The 22,519-nt window shown below is 37.3% G+C and overlaps 2 protein-coding genes across 5 annotated transcripts in view; one reads left to right on the forward strand and one right to left on the reverse strand.

The window, feature by feature from the left end:
• The window catches only part of LOC107753405 (sodium/hydrogen exchanger 7-like), a 46,023-nt gene extending 33,749 nt beyond the window's left edge, over nucleotides 1-12,274 (forward strand). For 2 of the 3 annotated variants that reach the window (XM_016569538.1, XM_016569539.1), the window contains 4 exons: nucleotides 1,216-1,279; nucleotides 4,260-4,342; nucleotides 6,284-6,389; nucleotides 11,762-12,274. In XM_016569538.1, coding sequence (XP_016425024.1) covers nucleotides 1,216-1,279; nucleotides 4,260-4,342; nucleotides 6,284-6,389; nucleotides 11,762-12,025 — 517 coding nt within the window. In that variant the 3' untranslated portion in view covers nucleotides 12,026-12,274. Of the gene's footprint in view, nucleotides 1-1,215; nucleotides 1,280-4,259; nucleotides 4,343-6,283; nucleotides 6,390-11,661; nucleotides 11,735-11,761 lie in introns of those variants that run through there. The other variant, XM_016569540.1, reaches the window with a different exon arrangement.
• Nucleotides 12,275-15,217: 2,943 nt separating this feature from the next.
• Nucleotides 15,218-22,052, reverse strand: LOC107753406 (carbohydrate sulfotransferase 7-like). Of its 2 annotated transcripts, XR_001641466.1 has the most exons (3): nucleotides 20,668-22,052; nucleotides 17,412-17,497; nucleotides 15,218-16,305 (listed from the first exon to the last, which is right to left on the reverse strand). XR_001641466.1 is itself a non-coding variant. In XM_016569541.1 (2 exons), the coding sequence occupies exon 1, from the start codon at nucleotides 21,939-21,941 to the stop codon at nucleotides 20,691-20,693; it is 1,251 nt and encodes a 416-aa protein (XP_016425027.1). In that variant the 5' UTR covers nucleotides 21,942-22,052; the 3' UTR covers nucleotides 15,218-16,305; nucleotides 20,668-20,690. The 2 variants fall into 2 exon arrangements, 1 of the variants encoding a protein (XP_016425027.1); XM_016569541.1 differs by lacking the exon at nucleotides 17,412-17,497.
• Between the last annotated feature and the right edge of the window lie 467 nt (nucleotides 22,053-22,519).

The raw sequence follows: 22,519 nt of genomic DNA on the forward strand, positions 1-22,519 counted from the left end.
CACACAAATTCAAAGCAGTCCACGCATGTGTGACGATTTGCAAATGCAGATTCAACGATCCATAAATACATGTAACATCATTCATAAATGTGTGATGAAATTAATTCAAGAACTTGATATATACACATTTGTGTAAACATTTTAAATTTATTTAGTTAAGATGCATTTGTGTGAGCATTTGGAGAAATATTTATGCTTTTACTTGTGTATTTATGAATTGTGTTTTGAATTTACAAATAGGATTTTGTAAATGTAAAGTGTGCTGTGCATTTTTTGTCAACTTATTATTTTTGAGGCTGATCTTGCTCCACAGATGTCTGGTTCATTTACACAGGAAAATACTGTTTGTCATAAAGCGAACAACCACACACTTTAGGGATGAACTGATATTAAAATCATATCAAATCCGATAAGCCAATAATTATTATCATGTTATGGCCAATAACCAATATTATAAATAATATCATAGTATTTATTAATATTTTTTAATCGGCTTTTATTTTTATTTTTTTATTTAGGTTTAGTAGTTTTATGTTTGTGTCTTTTTATTAGTATTTTTAATATTTTTAGCTTTAATTTATTTTATATCAGTTTTAGTAATTTTAGTACTTCAGCTTAAACCGAATTTAGAAATGTTAAAGTTTTTTCATCTTATATTTATAATTTGGTTTATTTGAACTTTATTATTTTATTTGAGCTTAGTTAGAAATAATAACACTATAACCAAAACAGTCAATATTTTATACTAATATCAACTCAAAACAAAAAGGCAAGTAAAAACTAAAATCAGTCATGGTGTATTAACACTTGTTGTGTATTGTGAAAATCATTATGATTTTACATGCTATTTCGTGGTAGTTTTATTTAAATAAGATGTCAAAAACTCAGTGTCCTAGATGTTTAGGCCTGTGGCCAACTGTAGAAAACAAATGAGTGGAATTGCCTGTAGACCTTATGATTTATTTCTGTAACTTCTTCTCAGTGGAAACCTTGCCTTGCTGCAGTTAGGCATGTTGTGTGAAATTATATCATAACATGATCAATATAGCTCTGCTTGAGTCCATTCCGCCTGTTTATCTTTTCTTCATGCTGCTGCTGTTTGTGGGCTTTGCTAAAAGGTCACGGTACGTATGTGGCTGCATATGCACCGTGGGTTAAAAGCTCATGTCACAGATGCACACAGGCAGACTGACGTGCAGTTTCTCTCTCTTTCAGAGTTGGAGTGGACCCAGATCAGGATCTTCAGCCATGTGGGGACAGCTTCCAGGTCCTTCAGGGAGTAAGTCTCAATATGTTTCTGTCCTCCCACCAATTAAGCTTTTACCATCATTATATTTCAAGTATTCTATTTTTGCTGCAGACATGAGTGATGCTTCAAACTGTACAAAAAAGGAGACTTGTGCTAGTACTTTTTAAGTGATTCGTCTTATAATGTTCCATAGACTTACATTGAAGGAAGAACTTTGCAATGCTTTAGAAACCACCCAGGAATGCCCTAGTATGGTGGTTTTGCACTGGCAATTATCATGCACATTTCTTTCGGAGATCTAATTTTAAACTGCTGCTACATCATCCTGTTCCTTTCGCACTTGAGACCTTGTGTAGCTGCCCAAAAACCACGCATAAATTCATTCTTCCGGTTTTTGCCTCAAAAAAAAAAAAAGGTGCACGTCATGTGTGGAGCGATCTTTCGTAAGATAACTTGGACCCCTTAAAAAAACAGCCATTTAAACAACCTTGACTCCTCTTTAGCTGTTATCATGTTGTGTTGAAACCCGTGGGTGTGTTTTTGCAGAAGTGCGAATACATGAACCAATACAGAGATACAAGTTGCTTTTTATATCATGAATTGTTACTGAAATTAGAATGGCAAAGCTAATTAGTAACGGACACCTTGGAAACTAATGACATTTCTCCTCTGTTCATCATGGTTTAAACTAGTTCCATTATAGGGCAATGCAAAAGTATTCTGCAAAAGCACAAGCACGCACGGATTTAGAAGATAGCACAGACTGCATGCACTGATGATAGAAGCACTAAGCATGTCAAAAGTACTGGTACTTCGGTACAAATATGTTGCTGAAATAATAAATATGTGACAATAGAAGCCTTTATGAAGTATCAGTAATTCTGAGTACTGACAGATGGTTGCTTTTTCACATGCTCTTTGATGAGTTCTTGTGCTTACGACTGACCATGAGTGGTCAAACGCACGTCTCGGTAAACACAGTAGGTTTATAAATGTAAACCGGTGGAATAAACAATCTGGGCCAGATTCACAAAAGTTTTCCTAAAGGGACATTTCACCCAAAAATGAAAATTCTGTCATCATTTACGCACCCTCAAGTTGTTCCAAGCCTGTATGAGATTCTTTCAAACCAAACAGGTAGCCATTGACTTTCATAGGATTTTTCCCCCCCATACTATGGAAGTCAGTGGCTACCTGCAACTGTTTGGTTGCTCACATTCTTCAAAATATCTTCTTTTGTGTTCATCAGAAGAAAGACATTCATACAGGTTTGGAACAACATAAGGGTGATTAAATTATGACAAAATGTTCATTTTTGGGCAAACTATCCCTTTAAGAATACAATAAACTCAAGAGAGAGGACCTATTTGTTGTCCACTGTAAATTATTACTCAACATTACTGTCAGATAGTAAATTATTGAATAGACATTAGTGAGTTTCTGTGAAGTCTTTATTACCTGAAGAGAACAGGCTTAGAGGGTGAGAGGATCTGCCTGGTCTCTAAAAGGCCTTTCTGGCTCTCTCTCCCTTTTGACAACCCTTCGTATTTCATCTGGAACACAAGCATCTGATAGTTATAAGTATACTAGATAAAAAAAGTAAAACATGGTAGAAGCAATATATAGTCTATGTAACTAGTATTTTAATGCTTAATGTTTGGAAGTACCCAGGAAATTCATTAAATACCCTTTGGAAAGTAAAACAAGTATGAGGCTATTGTAACTATAAAATATTATTTACAGTGATTTTTAAAAAAATAATTCATGAGTTTAAAATACATTAAAATAAGAGGACTACAGTATACTGCATGTATGCAAACTATACAATATATAGCTAGTAAACTAGAAGAAAATAATTTAGAAGAATATTATTTTTAAGAATGTTTCTAATCCAGACCCTTTGTTAAAATGAAAATCTGTGCATGCAGTGTAAATAAAAATAGATAATAATATAAAGCAGAAATTGTATGAAAAGAAGATAAATTTGTCTTTATTATTATATTTCATTGTTTTAATTCAATTTGTTAATATTTATGTTAATATTTAACCTTTTTTTCAAGTAGTGTATTCACTAGCATATTACTTATTGCCTTGATATCAAAATTGTGCAGTTTTACTGGTATTGGTATTGACTACCGGGTTTTTTTTTTTTTTTTTTTTTTGGTATGATAACAAGCCTAAATCACATGTGTACAGTTTTACTTTTGTTGAAGTACACTTTATGTCTTTGCCACACATCTTATTAACAGTGGACCTCACTATAGTATTAACACTAAAGAAATGTGTCTCGCTTAGGGTAGGTTGCGTTATAGTGTTACTGTGAGCTTGTTTGTGATGGCGTTAATCTGTAATCTCTTTAAATGCAATGACGCTGAAGTTGAAGCTGAACTCGTGTGAGATTAGATGAACTGGGATAAATGTACTGGCCGTTGGAAGAACAGAGCAAGACCTAAGGGATAAATATGGATGAATTTTGAGTGTGTATTTATTATAAACGGTTTAGTATCAGGTTCCATTCCACCCATTCAAAAGTTCGCAGGCCATTTCTCCATATGGTCTGGTATTATGTGTACACACGTCACATTTCAAATAATATAATATAATGAATATTTTTTTGAAAAAAAAAAAGAAGAAATACACAGTGCACTTTTAAGCCTTTATTAACAAAAAGGTTGACTTGAACTAACATTTAAAGAATCAGGTTTTGACAAACTCGAAATTAAAAACAGATTGCCAAACTCGATTGCAACATGGATTGTTGTTTGCTGTACGCTACTGATAGAGTGATGCTCAATGATGAACATAAAATAATATATTGACTTCTAAAGTGATTTATTTTTAACATCTTGTCATTTATTTACTTGTCTGCCACTAACATGAGTTGTGCTTTGAATTATCTTAATTATTCAATATTTGCTAAAGCTACAGTATATAATATATATGTGTAAAAGTTTGCATAACCCTGCTGTAGATTATACAAATCATACTTGCTTCCTCTTTCTCTCCTCAGGATGGAGCCCAGTCAGAAGGACAGAGCAAGACCAAGCAAGAGAGTGCCTGGCTCTTTAGACTCTGGTATACTTTTGACCACAAGTATCCTTTTCAGCATGCCATTCACAACAACACACACTTCCACGCTTTTGTGGTCTTGTCATTAGGAACTCAAGCACGGTTGAGCATTACTTCTCTTTCACTATTCTCTTCTCTGCTCTTCCGTGAGCCTAGACAGTGAGATTACTTTGGCTCCATGCAAATGGCTAGGGAACAACATCTGCTCCCACACCATAGACAATGACAAAAGAGAGACACATATTGATGAAACTCGCTAAAGCGGATCTGGATGAATATAAATGCGGAGTGAGGAAGGGATGAATAATTCCAAGATTTCATAGGGTAGCGGTTTTTGATCAGTGTTGGAGTTCCTCTGAGGCCTTAACTGAGCCTCTAAACCCCCGAACTGACAAGCCTCACCCTCCTTACCCAACTCCCTCTCCAAAAAAAGCTCCAGTCTGAGCTCTCTGTTGAAATGTCGCTGGAAATGTCATTACAGACATTCTTTGCACGGAAAGTCAAATGAAATGACTGCAGTCCATTTTCACAAAGCCTTCAGGTCCTGAATGAAGCAATCAATGATTCTTGAGCTTTCAGCAGGGCCCATCCACTGCAATTATTTTGTGCTGAGAAGATTACTGTACCTTTCAGTGAGACTGTCGTAAGTGGTGAGAGGAACAGCAGAAAAGCAAAGAAAGAACAGAATAGCAAAGAAAGGGGTTTTATTTAGCTCACGGTTGCTAGAAATAATGCTTAAAGGGGAAAGTAGCACACACACATTTTCTCACACACTTCTCAGTCCGCTTCCTGCACAGCTGGGACTAGCCAGCTCCACATGTGGTGACTCACAGATGTTTATTAGGAATCCTAGCTTCGCTCACAGCCATGCATTTGAGCTTACAAGTGTGTTGCCTGATTTTCACAACAACCTACCCAACGACATTCGTTTCCTTTTTCACAGGCCCTCGGGAGTGAATTAAAGTGTGTGTGTCTGTGTGCTTTCCAAAAGGCCAGTGCTATTGGATTGGGCAGCCGCCTGCTTTATTTCTCTTTGGGTGCCAGACCATGCTATTGGACATCCTGCATTTTTTTCAGTCTATACCTGGCAACCTCTCTCTAACTCTGTAGGGGACAACCAGTTCAGGTCCCCCTCGAAGATATTATACTCTTCCAAATCCATCACGGGGTGTTCTTGGTTTCAAGCCATCGACCCTTTACTGCCGCCTTCTCTGTTTTTATCCCCGGCTGTCAAAAATTAAAAAAAACTCAGTATTGCTGCCAAATGCGTACTAGCTGTCCTGCTTAGATCTGTGTGCGCTGGACTCTGAGTGAACTATTAAAGGGGATAATGATCTGTTTACTCCTGATTATGAGGCTGAGACTCAATCATATCTGTTCCGAGATGAGCGCTTGCCGCTGCCATGCTGAACTTTGAAGCTTCCATTATAAGCAATGCTATTTTTGAATGGTTTAAATTGGTTGGTTGTTTTGAAATGTATGACTTGGATGAATGTCGGAAGTCTTGCAGTCATTATTGATTTGTGCCTGTTATGAATTAACTAGTTTAGACCAAAAAACTATTTTTCATCATTTACTTGCCCTCATTATGTTCAAAACAGTGTTTTTTTTTTTCATTTGTGTGGATTACTAAAAAGATCGTCCAAGCTGCTCTTTTGCGTACGATGAAAACTAATTGGGTCTATGAAATGAATCCAGTGTGCTATTTTAGGAATTGGTAGAGAATTATAAGATATGATTAGCTAATGTGAATACTTTATAAGCTACTACTGCAAGAAGTTGACTTTACCATATCTGTATATTTTCAGTTATTTTTGGAATTGAACTTAAATAATGTAGTAAGAATTTTCTACAATCAACCATAGTCCAGTAGCTCCATGGCTTCATGTGACAGTATAGATCTCTGGTTCACATCTGCCTGACATTGACACTTCAGCAGAGCTTTTCCTCTTAACACAAGTACAGTTACTTGAAGCCTATCCTGACCCATAGTGGTCCCCCTTTGACCTCCACTCTGCCGGCCTGCTGCGGTCCTCTGGCTCGATGTCTGACCAGCCCCCAGGCCTATGAGGTAAGACCACATATGCACACACACAGTTATTAAATAAGTCAGTTTGCTAGATATAGCAATATAGAATAAAATGATTACAAAATATATTAAAAATAAAAATCTATAAAATTTGGGACTATATATATATATATATACAGTGGGTACGGAAAGTATTCAGACGAACAATTATTTTTATATTTATGAAATATGTATATGTGTTTACTCAGTCTTTTTCAAAATTTTAATCGATTTTTATTATTTAAATATAAAAAATAATAAATCAAGTAAATATGAAAATGAACAAAATATATAAGTATTTGTTTACTTTTTCAAATTTAATTGATTTTTAATATATAAAACCCTTAATTTACTCTATTTATTCAAAATACGTAAAAACAAAACGTATACATTATCTGTTGACAAGGTAGATCCAAACTGATACATTTTGGAATTAACCCAACGCTGATATTCTCAAAATGGCCCATTATTGCCAGTATATTTGGTCGCCATGTTTCTAAGGAAGTAGCTTCTGAGTTCCTCAACAGCACGCTTTGGTTTCCATAGCTTGCTTTCTACTGTTGTTGCTGCTCTGTGAAACCCTGTTTTGAAAAGAAAAGAGAGAAAGACAGACAGACACACAAAAGCACTGGGGCTTTTAGACTGGACACAGACCCGAAGGCCCTGTCACAAAAGAGCCTTTCATGATGCCACTCTGATAATGGTGAGCCTGAGAGGCTTTGCAGTATCTCAAGCATGGAGAACACAGTTATTCACAGCGGTCACAGCCCCATTCACTCCTGCAAATTCCCCTATTCATCACAACGTTCATACTGTAGCTCAGGCTGCTTGGCTGTGCTCACAGACGTCTTACAGGCTTAAATTGTGCTGTTGGGTCACAATGAGCTAAATGTCCTGCAGAACTGCTTGACCCACCGTTCTCCCATGTAACACAATTATGCCCCTCATAGCCGCAGAGGATGGAATGGTGTGAAAACCAGAGTGTTTGCAGACCTATAATGAAAATAGTTCTTACCTCAGAATGTGAGTCATGATGTTTGTTTCATACATCCTTTTAAACTGGGTCAGTTCATCTAAATACCCCAGTTTGTCTGTCTGCATATATTTCAATTCCTCTTTTCCTGTCTTGATCTTTCTCTCTAGGCCCTCTTTAAACCTGTCATGTATATCTGAGTTCACTGTCTCTAGCTTTTTTCTTTGAATTGCATTTTCTTGTTTTGCTTTTCATCTTTTTATTTCACCCCAGCTCTCCCTCTCTGTTCTGCAATCTACTTTTAGGTTTCATTTCCATATTCACTTAGTTTTATTAGTCGCTTGCTCATTAAATCTGAAAAAAAAAAAAAACTAAATTTGTATATTTATTGTCTTAACGTATTCCTAATTTTTTAGCATTTAATTTAATTTTGCTGTTATTTAGTTCCTCTGGTAAAATCAATTTTGTATTGTGTTGTATTGTATTGTACAGCCTTTTTCATTCTTGCAATTTCCTCATTGTTTAAAGGTCTTTTGTGTTGAACTTGTTTGTAGTTCCTACTTATTTTGAAGAGCACTTAGGCAGAATAGTTCTCTTAGTGATAATGGTTCATTTATGGAGGTTAATTATGGGATAATGTACAGTTAGCCAGACATTGATGCAAAATATGCAACACTTATTGTAGTTCCGGTCCTGTATTTTGATTGGACAAGCATTGTTTCCAAGAGTGATTTTTACTGTTTTGATTTGGCTTCTTATGGAATTGTTTTCAGTGGCAAAGCAAAAATACACAAAATAACTGGTCATATTAATGTAGGGTTCCTGCGTGTCTTAAAAAGTCTTAATTTGCCCTTCCACGAATTAAGGCCTTAAAAAGGTCTTACATTCATAAAGTCAGGCATGAAATGTTCCAATATAAATATCCTTAAATCAAGATACAGATGCAAATTGAAGATATGAAGTCTTTTTTTTTCTTCATTTTGATTGATGTCTAATAAAAGTAAATGTATGTTGATTTAAGAATCTTTAGACATTTGTACTCAAAATCAACTTTTGGTATTTTCAAACTTTGAAATACAAGCCATTTACATTTAGAGACCATATTGATGTTTTGTGTTCCTTTCAATTTATTTCTTGATTTCTCTTTACTTGGTCTTAAAAAGTCTTAAATTTACCTTCATAAAACCTGCAGAAACCCTGTAATATACATGCTGTTAGCTGTGGGTTCTTGCAAAATATTAAAAGAGATTGCTTTGCTATAATGACTGATATAACTACAGTATTCCTCTCATTACATGGCTTCTTGGCAAATAAATAAAAAGGCAAGCCATATTGATTTGAGTTGAAATTGTTTAGGAGAAAGATACCACAAAGTCTTTTTCTTTCAGGAAAGCGTTGCCTGGGACTTAATTATCCAGTTTAATGGTCATTATACAAAAAAAAAAATATTTGTTCGCAAAATGCATCTATTGACCAATCAGAATGAATCATCCCCGAGAGCCATACAATAAAGAGTACAGGTTTAGAGCCTAGAGCATTTGAGAGAAATGCTCTAGGCTAAATCACACCACCTCAAACCATTAACATGGAACGGGGATTATTTAGATCCTTCTCAAAGGAATCTAACAGCAGCTATACGTGAAGCTAACTGTTGGTTAACAGTTTGTTTGATCTGTTGGCACACAGTGTAATCGTGCTTCAGTGACAACCCCCTTCAATAGCACCCAGTGATTCTATGAAGTACCACTAAACCCAGTGATCTGGGAATGGCAAGCTTTTAAAATGTGGGAGATGGTCTGTTACAGAATGTTTGTAACATCTGCATCATGTGAATAGAGTTGTGTGAATTTGCTGTTTTTCAGTCATTGCTTATGTTGCCTTCAAATCCACCTGGGAAGCTCCTAAATTTGAGTTGATCGTTATTGCGATGACACATTTAATCCGGAAACAAAATATGATAATATAAGTCTAAACAAATAAAATACACATTGAATGATGACAAAAGCTCTTTTTTTTCTGTGAAAAAGAACAAGTAAATATGTTTGTCATTTTTAAAGGGGTCATATGATGCGATTTTCAATTTTTCCCAGGGACGCGGGAAGTAGGGGTGCTGAGGGGGCTGCAGCACCCCCTGTTTTCACATGGCTGCAAATGCAACGCCAAGTTTGTTCATTTAAATGTATTCAGTTTTAGCATTTAATAATTTATTTGTAATGATCTCTGAAATGTAAATTGTAAGTGGGCTATAATAAACCCATGTTTATCTTTATAAACATGATTCATTTTAGCAATAAAGAGTACAGGTTTAGAGCCTAGAGCATTTGAGAGACTAAATCACACCACCTCAAACCATTAACATGGAACGGGGATTATTTAGATCCTTCTCAAAGGAATCTAACAGCAGCTATACGTGAAGCTAACTGTTGGTTAACAGTTTGTTTGATCTGTTGGCACACAGTGTAATCGTGCTTCAGTGACAACCCCCTTCAATAGCACCCAGTGATTCTATGAAGTACCACTAAACCCAGTGATCTGGGAATGGCAAGCTTTTAAAATGTGGGAGATGGTCTGTTACAGAATGTTTGTAACATCTGCATCATGTGAATAGAGTTGTGTGAATTTGCTGTTTTTCAGTCATTGCTTATGTTGCCTTCAAATCCACCTGGGAAGCTCCTAAATTTGAGTTGATCGTTATTGCGATGACACATTTAATCCGGAAACAAAATATGATAATATAAGTCTAAACAAATAAAATACACATTGAATGATGACAAAAGCTCTTTTTTTTCTGTGAAAAAGAACAAGTAAATATGTTTGTCATTTTTAAAGGGGTCATATGATGCGATTTTCAATTTTTCCCAGGGACGCGGGAAGTAGGGGTGCTGAGGGGGCTGCAGCACCCCCTGTTTTCACATGGCTGCAAATGCAACGCCAAGTTTGTTCATTTAAATGTATTCAGTTTTAGCATTTAATAATTTATTTGTAATGATCTCTGAAATGTAAATTGTAAGTGGGCTATAATAAACCCATGTTTATCTTTATAAACATGATTAATTTAACTTGTGATGTTTTCTATATGGGATGATTAGCCTAATCCTCATGAACACGTGGTTTTATTGGTGTTGTCTCATCGCGCCAGGACACGGCATCACAATATGGTAAGGGGCGTAACACTTACGTCACACGCTTGAGGAATTCGGCCAATCACAATGCACTGGATAGCTGGCCAATCAGCGCACACCTCGCTTTTCAGACCGATGAGCTTTGTAAAAATCGACGCATTTCAGAAAGGCGGGGCATAGAGGAGCAAAAATAATGTACAGTATGTGGAAAATAATGTGTTTTTTGAACCTTAAACCGCATAAACACATTGCATTACACCAAATACACCAAATAATGTTATTTTTAACAACGTCATATGACCTCTTTAAACAACCTATATAATTTATGCACAATGTCTTCTAAATAAATAATGAAGCCAACAGCAACATGTGAGTCATTAGATTACTTTACATTAGTTGATCATAAGCTCAACTTTTTAAGCTAGGAATAATTTATGATGGAATTGATGAAAATTAATTCACACCCCAAGGTGGTAATGCAGCCAAGACTTAAAGGGTGTGCATTATTTTTCAAAAATTAAACTTCATAAGCCAATTCATCTTCATTTATTTTCGCTTTTACCATGGTTACCACGCTTTTTTTCTTTTTTCTTTTTTAAATCTCAAGATCTTTCAAATAAAGACATATTCTTTTTTAAAATTTCAATACATTTTTTTTTCTTTAATGTCAAGACCTTTTCAGTTTTGAATCAAGACATTTTTCTTTTTTCTCTCTTTTTTTTTTGTTACACATCTGAAACATTTTTCTTTTTTTTTCCCCCTTTTTGTTTACAATTTAATTTAATTTTCTTAAATGTTTATCCCGGAAATACTGTTGCGTCTTTTTTTCTAGACCGCTAATTCAGCATGTTGCAACCTTAAGGTTTGTCAGAATTAATCAGTGCTGTAGTCTAAAACAAATAAATTTTGTTAAAATACACTACTGGCATTGAAATAACTTGGCAAAAGTATTTACTACCATGTGCATGCCTGTTCTAGAATATTGAATATATATACTGAGAATATTGATTTAATTTATGAATATTGAGACTTTGTTGGTATAAAGTGTCACATAATTTTTAACTATGATATTCCCAACTGCACTTGAAGGCTGCATTACACACAGGTAAGTGATTTTTCTCTTGCATAAGGACATCTAAGTGTCTTTCTCTTTTTATCCTGTCTTTTTGTGACTCCACAGTGTCCCTCATGAACCTTTGTGCTGAGCATGAATAGTGCGTGTGTGTGTGTGTCCGACTTGATGTCCCCCTTCATGTCCGACTTGTCACTGTGCTCCGCAGAACCATGAGCCGCTGCAAGACAATGACTCAGACCTCATCCTGAACGAAGGAGATCTGACGCTGACCTATGGCGACACAGCCATCACAGCCAATGGGGCCTCGTCCTCCTCCGGGCCCGAAGGATCTGGCGGAAGCTGGGGTGTGAACAGCAAACGCAGCGACAGCACATCGGAGGATGCTCTGGAGCGAGAACTGGACACGCGTGAACATGAGCTCTTGAGCCGAGGCACACGCCTTGTTTTCCCCATGGAGGACCACGCTTGACCCTGCCTCCCAAACCTTAAATCACGTCTCCCTGCGCTCCATACCTCCACTTTTCTTGCACATTGATCCATCAGAACACCCATGACCCCTCCAAAGATGTCATGCAGGGGGTCTGAAAACTTTAGGGAAAAGAAAGATGGAGAGCAGGAGGGTTTGTGCTCTGATGTATTCAGAGAACGGAGGCAACATAATTGATGCTGTGGCAGACTCTGATTCTGTGTCTGCCCATGAAAATGTGATTTGTAGGAGGAAAAAAATATATAAAACTGCTATTAAGAATGCATATCAAACAGCTTTGGACATTGAATGTCCTTATTTATGATGAGGGATTCACGCCGAACGGTCTCTGCTGCCCTTAACATTCAAATTCATATGATCTCACACACAATCTGCCCGCCGCATATTAACATTTTAGCTTTGTACAAACTAGAAATATGACTGAGCCAGTTTTTGTTTGAACAGCCAGTATTAGGTTAATCATTTGCATTTAAATGTTCATCTTGCCCATCAGGCAAATGAGTGAGCAGCTCATAATGTTTGTAAATATTTCATGGCAGTGGTGTTCCTGAAAGCTCACAAACACAATGGCAACATGGACATGAGTGCATGCTAATCTCATGACTGCATACGGGAACCTTGTAGTACTTAACTCTAGTGAGTTGGAGTTTACACTTCCTGCAATATCTTGGTTGTACAAATGCCAAGTTGACGTGCCGGTCATTGTAAATATGAATGTTGATCTGCACAGCCATGTTTTCTTTTTCTCTCTTTTAAACCGCTAGATGCAACAAGTGTATGAGCCATGCAGTCCTTGCATGTATTGCTTTATTATATTAACATATTAACCACTTGCACACTCGCAGCCAGAATTTGAGATGCAGAATGATGTAATCATCAAGGAGTATTCATATCTGCATCAAACAATTTGCGTTTGTGGCATTCCTTTTGCGCCTCTTTACATTAGAATGTTCTTGAAGGTGGATCTTTGCATTATGTATGAGTTGCTGCTATGTGGCAGTCGGCAATTCCGAAATCAGGAATCTGAAGTGTTCGGCATGATGTTGACCCGGCTGTTTATCTGTTCAAACAGTAAACGGATGGCCTAGTACCAGTAACCGCCAATACGCATTCCTTCCTGTCTAGAAGTGAATGTTAATGAATGCAAGACTAAAGTCCAGGAGTTTAGTTAATAACTAACTTGCAGATGTTTGAAATAAGTCATCACTCATTCTGATTTATATTCAACACCGTAAACTAACTTTGCACTCCTTCCATTCAGTAACCTTTGCAATTGTCTGCACTTGCGCCTGTCTGTTTCCTTCTAACAGAGCTTTTTGAGTTGTTTGAGGAAACATATCACTTCAACGGAATCCAGTGCAACATCTGACCAGAACCTAAATGTGAATTAAGGAGATTTGCACTATTCATGTGGAGTTTCGGCTAGCAAATGAGCCTCATGGGCTTCGTGGCAATCGTGGTTTGAGGTGCAGAACCGTAAACCGGCTGTAGCAAAAGACTGAATTCACATGTAATCCGGCTATGAAGTCACTCTGAATGACTCTTCTAACATGTCAGATCCCTGACCTTACTATTGTGGACTTGTGTGTACCTTCAGGATATGTAACTCCCTCCTGTAGCATTCATATTTTACTTGCTGTTCTGCATGTCAGTATATAAACAAACAACAAAATCCATTATCAATCTGACATTTTTGTCTGTGATGTATGAAACACCAAAATGCTCAGTTTTCCCATTTGAATCCATATTATTATGTATAATAATTCTTATTATTATACATAAAGTATACACAGCCTGCCAAATATTGTGACAAAACTGTGGTATGGATTGTAGTTTAACAATTGTACATTTATAAAAAAAAAAATTAAATAGCCAATGTATCAAAGCGGGCTACAGTAGCAATACCTAAATAAGGTATTTGATTTATTTTATATGTCATTAAATAAGAAGAAGAATAAAACAAGAAAACTAGTGTTTACAACAAAAATGTATGTACAAGTTTTATTAATAAATAACAGATTTGTTCATTTATTAATTCTGATGGTTCACATAACTTTAGTGTAAATGTTTAAAATGACAAAACAATGTTAAAGGGGACATCTGATGCAAAATTCACTTTTACATGGTGTTTGCACGAGTCTTAGCAGTGTGTGGACACAACCACCCTACAATGATAAAATCCATTCACTACTTTTTTAATCCCCAAAAAACCTAAACAATCTCAATAATCAAGAGTTTTGATTTTCTGAGCAATATGACGTCATATTGTACAAGCCCCGCCCATGACCGCTGACGGATTGTCCTGTATTATTAGCATATCTCCGCCCTCAGCCAGTTGTACGCTGTCCACCCTTTTCTCCACGCTTGAGCAGCTGTAGTGAAAAACAAAGACTCGAAAGCAATGCAGGTGTTTTGTAGTTGGATGTAAAAGTGAACATAAGAGATCATTTTCTCCTGACATCAGAGCCGCTGAGGACGCAGTGGATTATTATTATTTTTTTAATGGTAACACGCCAATGAATACACCTAAATTCATTTATGTCTGTGCAAATCATTTTACTCCAGACTGCTTTCTGAATGAGGGACATTTCAAGGCAGGTTTTGCTAAAACGTTAAAACTCAAGGATGGACCAGTACCCACTGTTCATAATCCAGCTGCACCTCAAGCAGAAGTAAGTCCCACACTTTATATTTGTGATTATTTGAGAATCACCTTTCCTTTTCCACGGAAGAGAGGGGCGGGATGAACAGAGCTCATTAGCATTTAAAGGGGTAGTTCACCCAAAAATAAAAATTCTGTCATTAATTACTCACCCTCGTGTTGTTTGAAACCCGTAAGACCTACGTTCATCTTCGGAACACAATTTAAGATATTTTGGATGAAATCTGAGGGCTCTCTGACCCTCCCATAGACAGCAAGGTAACTACCACATTCAGGGTCCAGAAAAGTACCAAGGTTCAACAAAGTAGTCCATTCCGTGTGACATCAGTGGTTCAACTGTAAAGTTACGAAACTACGAGAATACTTTTTTGCGCAAAGAAAACAAAAATAACGACTTTATTCCACATTTTCGTCTCTACTGTGTCACTTGTGGACGCGCGTTCACGACAGTACCATGTGTGTGGCGGCGCTGACCCAGATCCGGCGTAATGACGTCATCAAACACGAGGGTGAGTAATTAATGACAGAATTTGCATTTTTGGGTGAACTACCCCTTTAAAGAGACATGCACCGAAACGGTTAGGTGTAGCTGTTTTTGACAAAGTATGTTGCAGACAGTTCATAAAGACCCTAAAGAATCATACCAACTTGTGAAAAATGGGCATCTGATGTCCCCTTTAACAAAATGATAATCATCTAGCATTTCTCCTAGAGCACAAAACACCTGTATCCATAAAGAATGATTGTGTGTTTTAGTTTTAGATGAGATGTTCCGGCCATTTAACTATTCAAATTGCAATCCTATCCTCTTCATACACAAATGAACACAACATTCTGCACAGCCTAACAGCTCAGTGCAGACTTCATACAAAAAGAACAAGCAGGTGATGTCCAGGGGGAACTGGGAAATTTCACACCAGCGGGAGTGTTGCGAGTTAGGGGAGAGAAATCTGAATTTCCTTTGGGGAAAATTCTTTCTCCATCTCCATCCTCTTGATCTTCAGTTCATTGAATTGCACTTTGTGCCTCAGATAAGTTCTGCATTCATTTTTTTGGGGGGTGGTACCACAGAAACTGGAGTGTCCTTGATGCATAATCCTCTTTTCATTCGTTGTTGATGAATACAGGAATGCCTAGGAATATTTTCATTATGAAATCCTCCCAACGAACTGAACATTGAATGGGATGTCAGTCTCCAGGCCTAGTGCATGTGCAACAGCACGAGTGCACTTAAAGACTCTGCCTTTTGTGTCTGATTATGGGCTGCTGGGGATTGGGCAGGGATTATTGAGGATGAAATCTGGCTGTCAGGACACAGCCGGGACTGAGCCTTTGGTAGCCGTTTCATTCTCTCTTGCTGAACGTGTTTCCTCTCTGTTATTGTTAGTCTTTTTCTTACAGGATTCTTGTCAGTATTATTTGAGGTCGATGGGTTTGTAAGTGTCTCTCTTCTGTCGTCTACTCAGCGCCCCATGACGGCACTGTGAGGGAGATCTCGGGGTGTTGCTCCTCAGCTCCACTGGTGTGTCGTACCTTCTGGTGTAGCTTCATATCCGGCTGTTCCCCCTCTGTCCTCCTGTTCCTCCAGCACATCAGGCTTCTACAGCAAAGAGGGGAACATAACTATTATATCGGGATGTTTACTGAAAACAATGATTCTATACAGAATGTCAACAAAGTTCAGTCGTAAAAGTAGTCTAATTTCTGTCCCGCTAGTATTTGTCACAGATATTCAGCGTGATGGTTTAAATTGAAACAATGCGTTCATATAGGCCTACTCATACTGGAAGTGAAAATTTGTTTGATAGTTATTAGTAATATTTAAATTATTATAAATGTATTTAAAATATAATAGTAATCTAATATAATATATATAAGAGTAATAATGTTTTGTTGTTTCTTTTGGTATTTTTATTAACCCTCCAAGACAATTTGTTGTTATTATTATTAGCAGTAGTATATTTTAATTACATTATTACATTAATATAATGGTAATAATAATGTTAAAATATAATTATTATGCATTTACATTAGATTGATTATATCATTTTATATAATTTTTTATATATTATATATATAATTTTACCCCCCTCCCCAAAAAAGTCTTTTTTGATAATTAGAATATTAATTAGTATAATAATAGCTATATTCATATATAATAATTTAAATGTATTACAATTATTACTAAATGTATAAAATTAATATATTAATGGGTTTTTGTGGTCTTTTGGAGTTCTTATTAACCCTCCGAAGACACACACATTTAGAATTTATAAGTTATAATATGTGTATATAAATAAAAAAAATTATTTAATATTAGATTATTAATATATTATTCGTTTTTCTTTTTGTTTTAACTCTGAAGATCATTATTATAGATTTTTTTTACATTACATCAATAATAATAAAAGTTCAAAAATGATAAACAATTAATCTGATATTTATATAATTAAATATGAGATTAATGGCAAATGTATTACTAGCTTTTTGTTGTTGTGACACCCAAGCATTTTTTTAAATAAGGTTGTGATGGGCTCTAGGTCTTGGAGGTTGTCTCATCTGGTACTGGGGGACACTTAGAGGTCTGTACTTGTCAGCCGTGTACGTCTGGTGCCAACATGTCTAGGTTTAGTCATGGCACAGCCCTCACAGATTGAGCTGGTGACAGGCTCAGCTCAGGGAGCACTGGTCCCTCCAGGGACTAACCAGCACAAAGCAGTCCCTATTTCAGCCTGTTTCCATCACGTGTGGTCGGTCCGTTAGGTCACACCAGCCCCCCTCATCACATGACTCTGATAGTGATAACAAAGAAGCCTGTATCATGATCCATCGCTCTGTTATACAGCACCGTTTACATGCCTCACCATGAAATCAGACTCGAGCATGATGGCTAATTGATTTGACACGTACTGTCAGAAACTCGCTGATCTGATCACAGACACAGAACAACAACACCCGGACTCTGTTTTAATCATTCTCGGGGACTTTAATAAAGCAAATCTCTCCCGTGAACTGCCAAAATACAGACAGCACATCACATGTCCCACCAGAGACAGTAATATATTGGATCACTGTTACACCACAATAAAGAATGCATATCACTCTGTTCCACGAGCAGCTTTAGGACTCTCTGATCACTGTTTGGTTCATCTTATACCGACCTACAGCTCGTATGTGTAAACATACCTGGCAATAAAGCTCATTCTGATTCTGCTGTCGGATATTTTTACCGGTCACAGTGCTGAGAGGATATTTATGTTATGTTGTGCTGGCTTGATTTACAGCATTTTCAACCACTGTATCGGCTACAGTAAAAATAAAACTGGTAATTTTGCTGACCCGGGTCTGCTTGGAAATGACAAAATTAAGTCACCATATAACTTTCACTTTCCAGAGTTCAAGAGGACAGTATTAACCCCATGACTTCACTGGCAGCATCGGTTTCACACTGGCTCAATGACCCCGGCTCAACTCGACTCTTCTATTGTCTCTTTTTAATGTTCATGATCAGTAAATGCTGAAAATAGTGCACTGATTCTGCACACCAATGTTTTTACAACAATTACTGACTGAAATGGTACACTTTAATCCAAGGTCCTGTATGTTAACATTAGTTCGTAAAAATAGCTAACATAACAAACACTATATTTACAGCATTTCTCTTGGTTAACATTTCTACATATACAAACATTAATTAACAACATAAATGATCATTAATCTAGGTAAAACCTTTTGTTTGTTTATGATATATTATGCATTACCTAGTGTTAATAAACTGAACCTTGTAAAGGGTTCCCAATGGTAAAAATAATAAAATTATGCATGTGAATCGATGTTTTTAGCTAAACAAGAACCCGACTGAAATCAATAACTTTATAAAAGATCACGTTTTCGCTTCGCAAGGGGTTGTTGAGCATTATAAAATCAAACTTGGTCCTGTAAAGACAGATTATATGCATCATTATATAGATCAGACCAGGGGAAGTCGTGGCCTAATGGTTAGAGAGTCGGACTCGTAACCCAAAAAAAAGGTTGCGGGTTCGAGTCTCGTACCGGCAGGGATTGTAGGTGGGGGGAGTACAGCGCTCTCTCCCACCTTCAATACCACGACTGAGGTGCCCTTGAGCAAGGCACCGAACCCCCAACTGCTCCTCGGGCGCCGCAGGAAAAAATGGCTGCCCACTGCTCCGGGTGTGTGTTCACGGTGTGTGTCACGGTGTGTGACCAGCAGTGTTCACTGCTGTGTGTGTGCACTTTGGATGGGTTAAATGCAGAGCACTAATTCCGAGTATGGGTCACCATACTTGGCCACATGTCACTTCACTTTCACTTTCACACCAGAAATTGTGCTTCAAGTCTTGTTATAAGGCTGTCAGTCACTCAGTGTTTGTGCGTGGCATTCACATATAATGCATAACGGCACACTGCCAATAAAATCAATTTACTAGTTGCAGTGTTGCATAGTCAATCTCAGACTGACACTCTTCTCATGTAACAGATGGAGGCGTCATGCTAACTAGATGAATGTAAAACTAACCCACCTAACAAATTTCTACTCTGCACAAATCTAAAGCAGCAGAAAATATGCCCCATCTTATCATGGATGCCCTGTTTTGCATTTGCACACATCTGTTTGACCTGATAAAGAGAAGTACAGCACGCAGTGACCCTGTTACACCTATTACATGTAAATATCATTCAATTACAACAGGAATCATGTTAAATAAAGGGCAATTCCCTTAAAAATATACTATAGATGGTGTGTTTAAAAAAGGTACTGTAATTCTATGCCCACATTTCATTGTACTTTTCCTTTAAATTTAAAATCACATTTGCGAAATAATAACACATGTACATGCTTGAGTATTAATTCTGTACTTATGTAATAGTTATGTTGCTGTATAATAGTTATGTCACTAATTCAGTTACCTTATAAAAATGTACAGTGGCAGTACCATGATACAGTTAAAAAGTTTGGGTTTGGTAAGTTTTTTTTTAAAATAAGTCTCTTATGCTCACCAAAGCTACATTAATTTGATCAAAGTTCAGTAAAAACAGTATTATTGTGAATTATTATTACAATTTAAAATAACTATTTTCTATTATATATATATATATATAATAGAAAATAGTTATTTTAAATTATATATTGTATATATATATATATTCTAAAATTACATTTATTCCTGTGAAGGCAAAGCTGAATTTTCAAATTCAAATTATAAAATTCATAAATAATATTCTTATGTTAAAAACAGTTGTGCTGCTTAAATATTTCTGTGGATATTGTAATACATATTTTCAGGGATCTTTGATGAACAAAGTTTAGGAATATAAATATTTTGTAACATTATTGAATTTACTGTCAGTTTTAAGTTAATTCTTTCTTTTTGAATAAAAGTAATTAATAATAAACTTAATGACCCTCAACTTTTGACCAGTACTGTTATTTATTATGGGTTTTGCCATGGTTTCTTTGCCAGTTGGAGTTAGTTCACCCAAAAATGAAAAGACTGTCATCATTTACTCACTCTCAGGTTGTTCCAAACCTGTATGATTATCTTTCTTCTGTTGAACACAAAAGAAGATATTTTGAAGAATGTTTATGGTCGCCATTGACTTCCATAGTATTAGTACCATCAACTTGGTTACCAATATTCTTCGAAATATCATCTTTTGTGCTCAACAGAAGAAAGAAACTCATACAGGTTTGGAACAACCTGGGGCGAGGAAATGATGACAGTGTTTCCATTTTGGGTGAACTATCCCTTTACACACTCTGTACATCTGTAATAATACTGTAACGCTAATGTAAAGTGTGACGGGATATACTTTGTTTAGAAGTCTCAATAACGTCCATCATGATGCCCAATAATGCTGTTATTACACTAAGTTCTGGCACCAAACCTATGTATAGGTGACATCCTGTCGCACTTGTGGACATTCAGAAACGTACACATACCATAAACTCATGTTTTGGTGGTTTTAGGTCTTGTCCATGTTCATCTTCTGATAGCCCATCTGTCTCATGACCTCACTGCAGTAGGCTTCAACCTGGTTCACCTGCTCCACATTCAGCCTTTCCCTCCATGCGTAAATAGCCTCTTTGGCATCTCTGGGTGATATGAGGAAAGGTTTATCCGACGAATAGCCCCGTCCGTGGGTCATGTTCACCGCAAACTTCTCCATGGCCGGAGAAAGGGTGAGGTTGGAGAAACGGTAGAGCCTCTGGAGCTCGTCCACGGGTCTGAGGACCAGGTTTTCGTATTTCAGCCGCATATAGTTTCTCTTCACCCACGTTGGAGCGTTCATTACGAGCAACATGTCGTTGAGCCAGTTATCGCATATTAACTCCATCGCGCTCGAGACGTAGTTCTCTGCCCGATGGACCCTGTTGCTAGGCACCAGAAGGCGCTTGTATTTGTCGCTCTGCTTCTTGCTCCTCAGCACCTGTATGCTCTCCTTTACCAACGCTAGCTTAGACTTCATCCGAGAATTATGCACGGCCCGGGGGTCGCGAAACAACTGGACTATCTGGAGGTTGATGGCGGGATCTCGCACGAGGGGAACCAGAACCGCCAAATCTAAAACCCGCACGTCTTTGATGACCATCACCGGGTACTTTTTGCACTCTTTCTCCAGCTCTTTGAGGTCTCTGGACCGGCATTTGCTACACACGTCTCCTTGAACTAAACCAATTTCGTGTTTCTTATACGCTTTGCAGAGAGGCTCGGAGCAAATGACCTTGTTTGTTTTCCAGCCGAATATAAAAGAGGTGGTTACGTTGGACGAGCCTGCGTAGAGTTTTAAAACGGAGAAATCACATCTAAACAGGGAGTTCATCATGTCTCTCACTGCTCCTTGTAAACTGCCCGCATCTCCCGGATAAAGCGCCTGCCACATATTCCACATGGGCTCGTATAAATAAAACACATCGGGATGCTGATTAAATAATTCCCCTAAAAAAGAAGAGCCTGTCCTCCAGGTTGCGTGGAGGTATATGTGCGTTCTGGACTGACTCCTGTTGCCATAGTCCTCCACCTCCGTTGAGTTGCCCGTCCTGGTGCTACTCCACAGGGCGATGGTGCTCTCCAGATCGGGACACTTTTGTTGCTGATATCCATCTTTAATGTAGGACGATTTGCTCCGGTAATCTAGTACGTAGGGAATTAAAAGCAGCGCCACGGAATATCCTAGAATTAAGATGATGTATTTTTTCTGAAGCCTTCTCTTCATGGCCTCAGCGGAGTGAGAGACGCGGATCTCGGCGAACTGCTCGACTCCAGGCGCCTGCCTCGACGAATACTGTTAGATTACAGCAGTAAAGTTTAGAGGGAGGAATCTTTTTTTCTCGGCAGTATTGTGACAAGTCCCGCCTTCTGTGCCAGGATTGGCTAGTGGGAGTTGCGCAAAAACAATTGTGATTGGATAGTTAGGAGGTCACTCACGAATCGTATCCAATAGTGATTAAGGGAGGGGAGAAAATTACACCAGCTTCGACTACTTATCAAAATATGAGCACAGTTTATTTGTGTTTAAAGGCACAATATGTAAGATTTGTTATATTAAAATATCCAAAAACCACTAGAACAGTGTTATATATTTAGCTGACTTGTGTACTTACATTATCCCAAATGTTTTGAAGAATGTTTAAATCCAGAGAAATAAGCAATTTGAACTAGTGACACGGACCGTGTCTATAGTGTCATTGTGTCGCCTGACAATGACGTCATAACCCCTCGATTTCCAGTTTTGTTTTGTAGAAAACATGGACACACCAAAGACCCTTTAATATGTTGTGCGTTTTATTAGAC

The sequence above is a fragment of the Sinocyclocheilus rhinocerous genome, unplaced genomic scaffold, assembly GCF_001515625.1.
Source record: "Sinocyclocheilus rhinocerous isolate Xijiao unplaced genomic scaffold, SAMN03320098_v1.1 scaffold4913, whole genome shotgun sequence".
Taxonomy (NCBI): domain Eukaryota; kingdom Metazoa; phylum Chordata; class Actinopteri; order Cypriniformes; family Cyprinidae; genus Sinocyclocheilus; species Sinocyclocheilus rhinocerous.

Bases quoted from the DNA above. Each gene is read 5' to 3' on its own strand.
- LOC107753406 (XM_016569541.1), bottom strand. From the start codon at position 21,941: ATGAAGAGAAGGCTTCAGAAAAAATACATCATCTTAATTCTAGGATAT.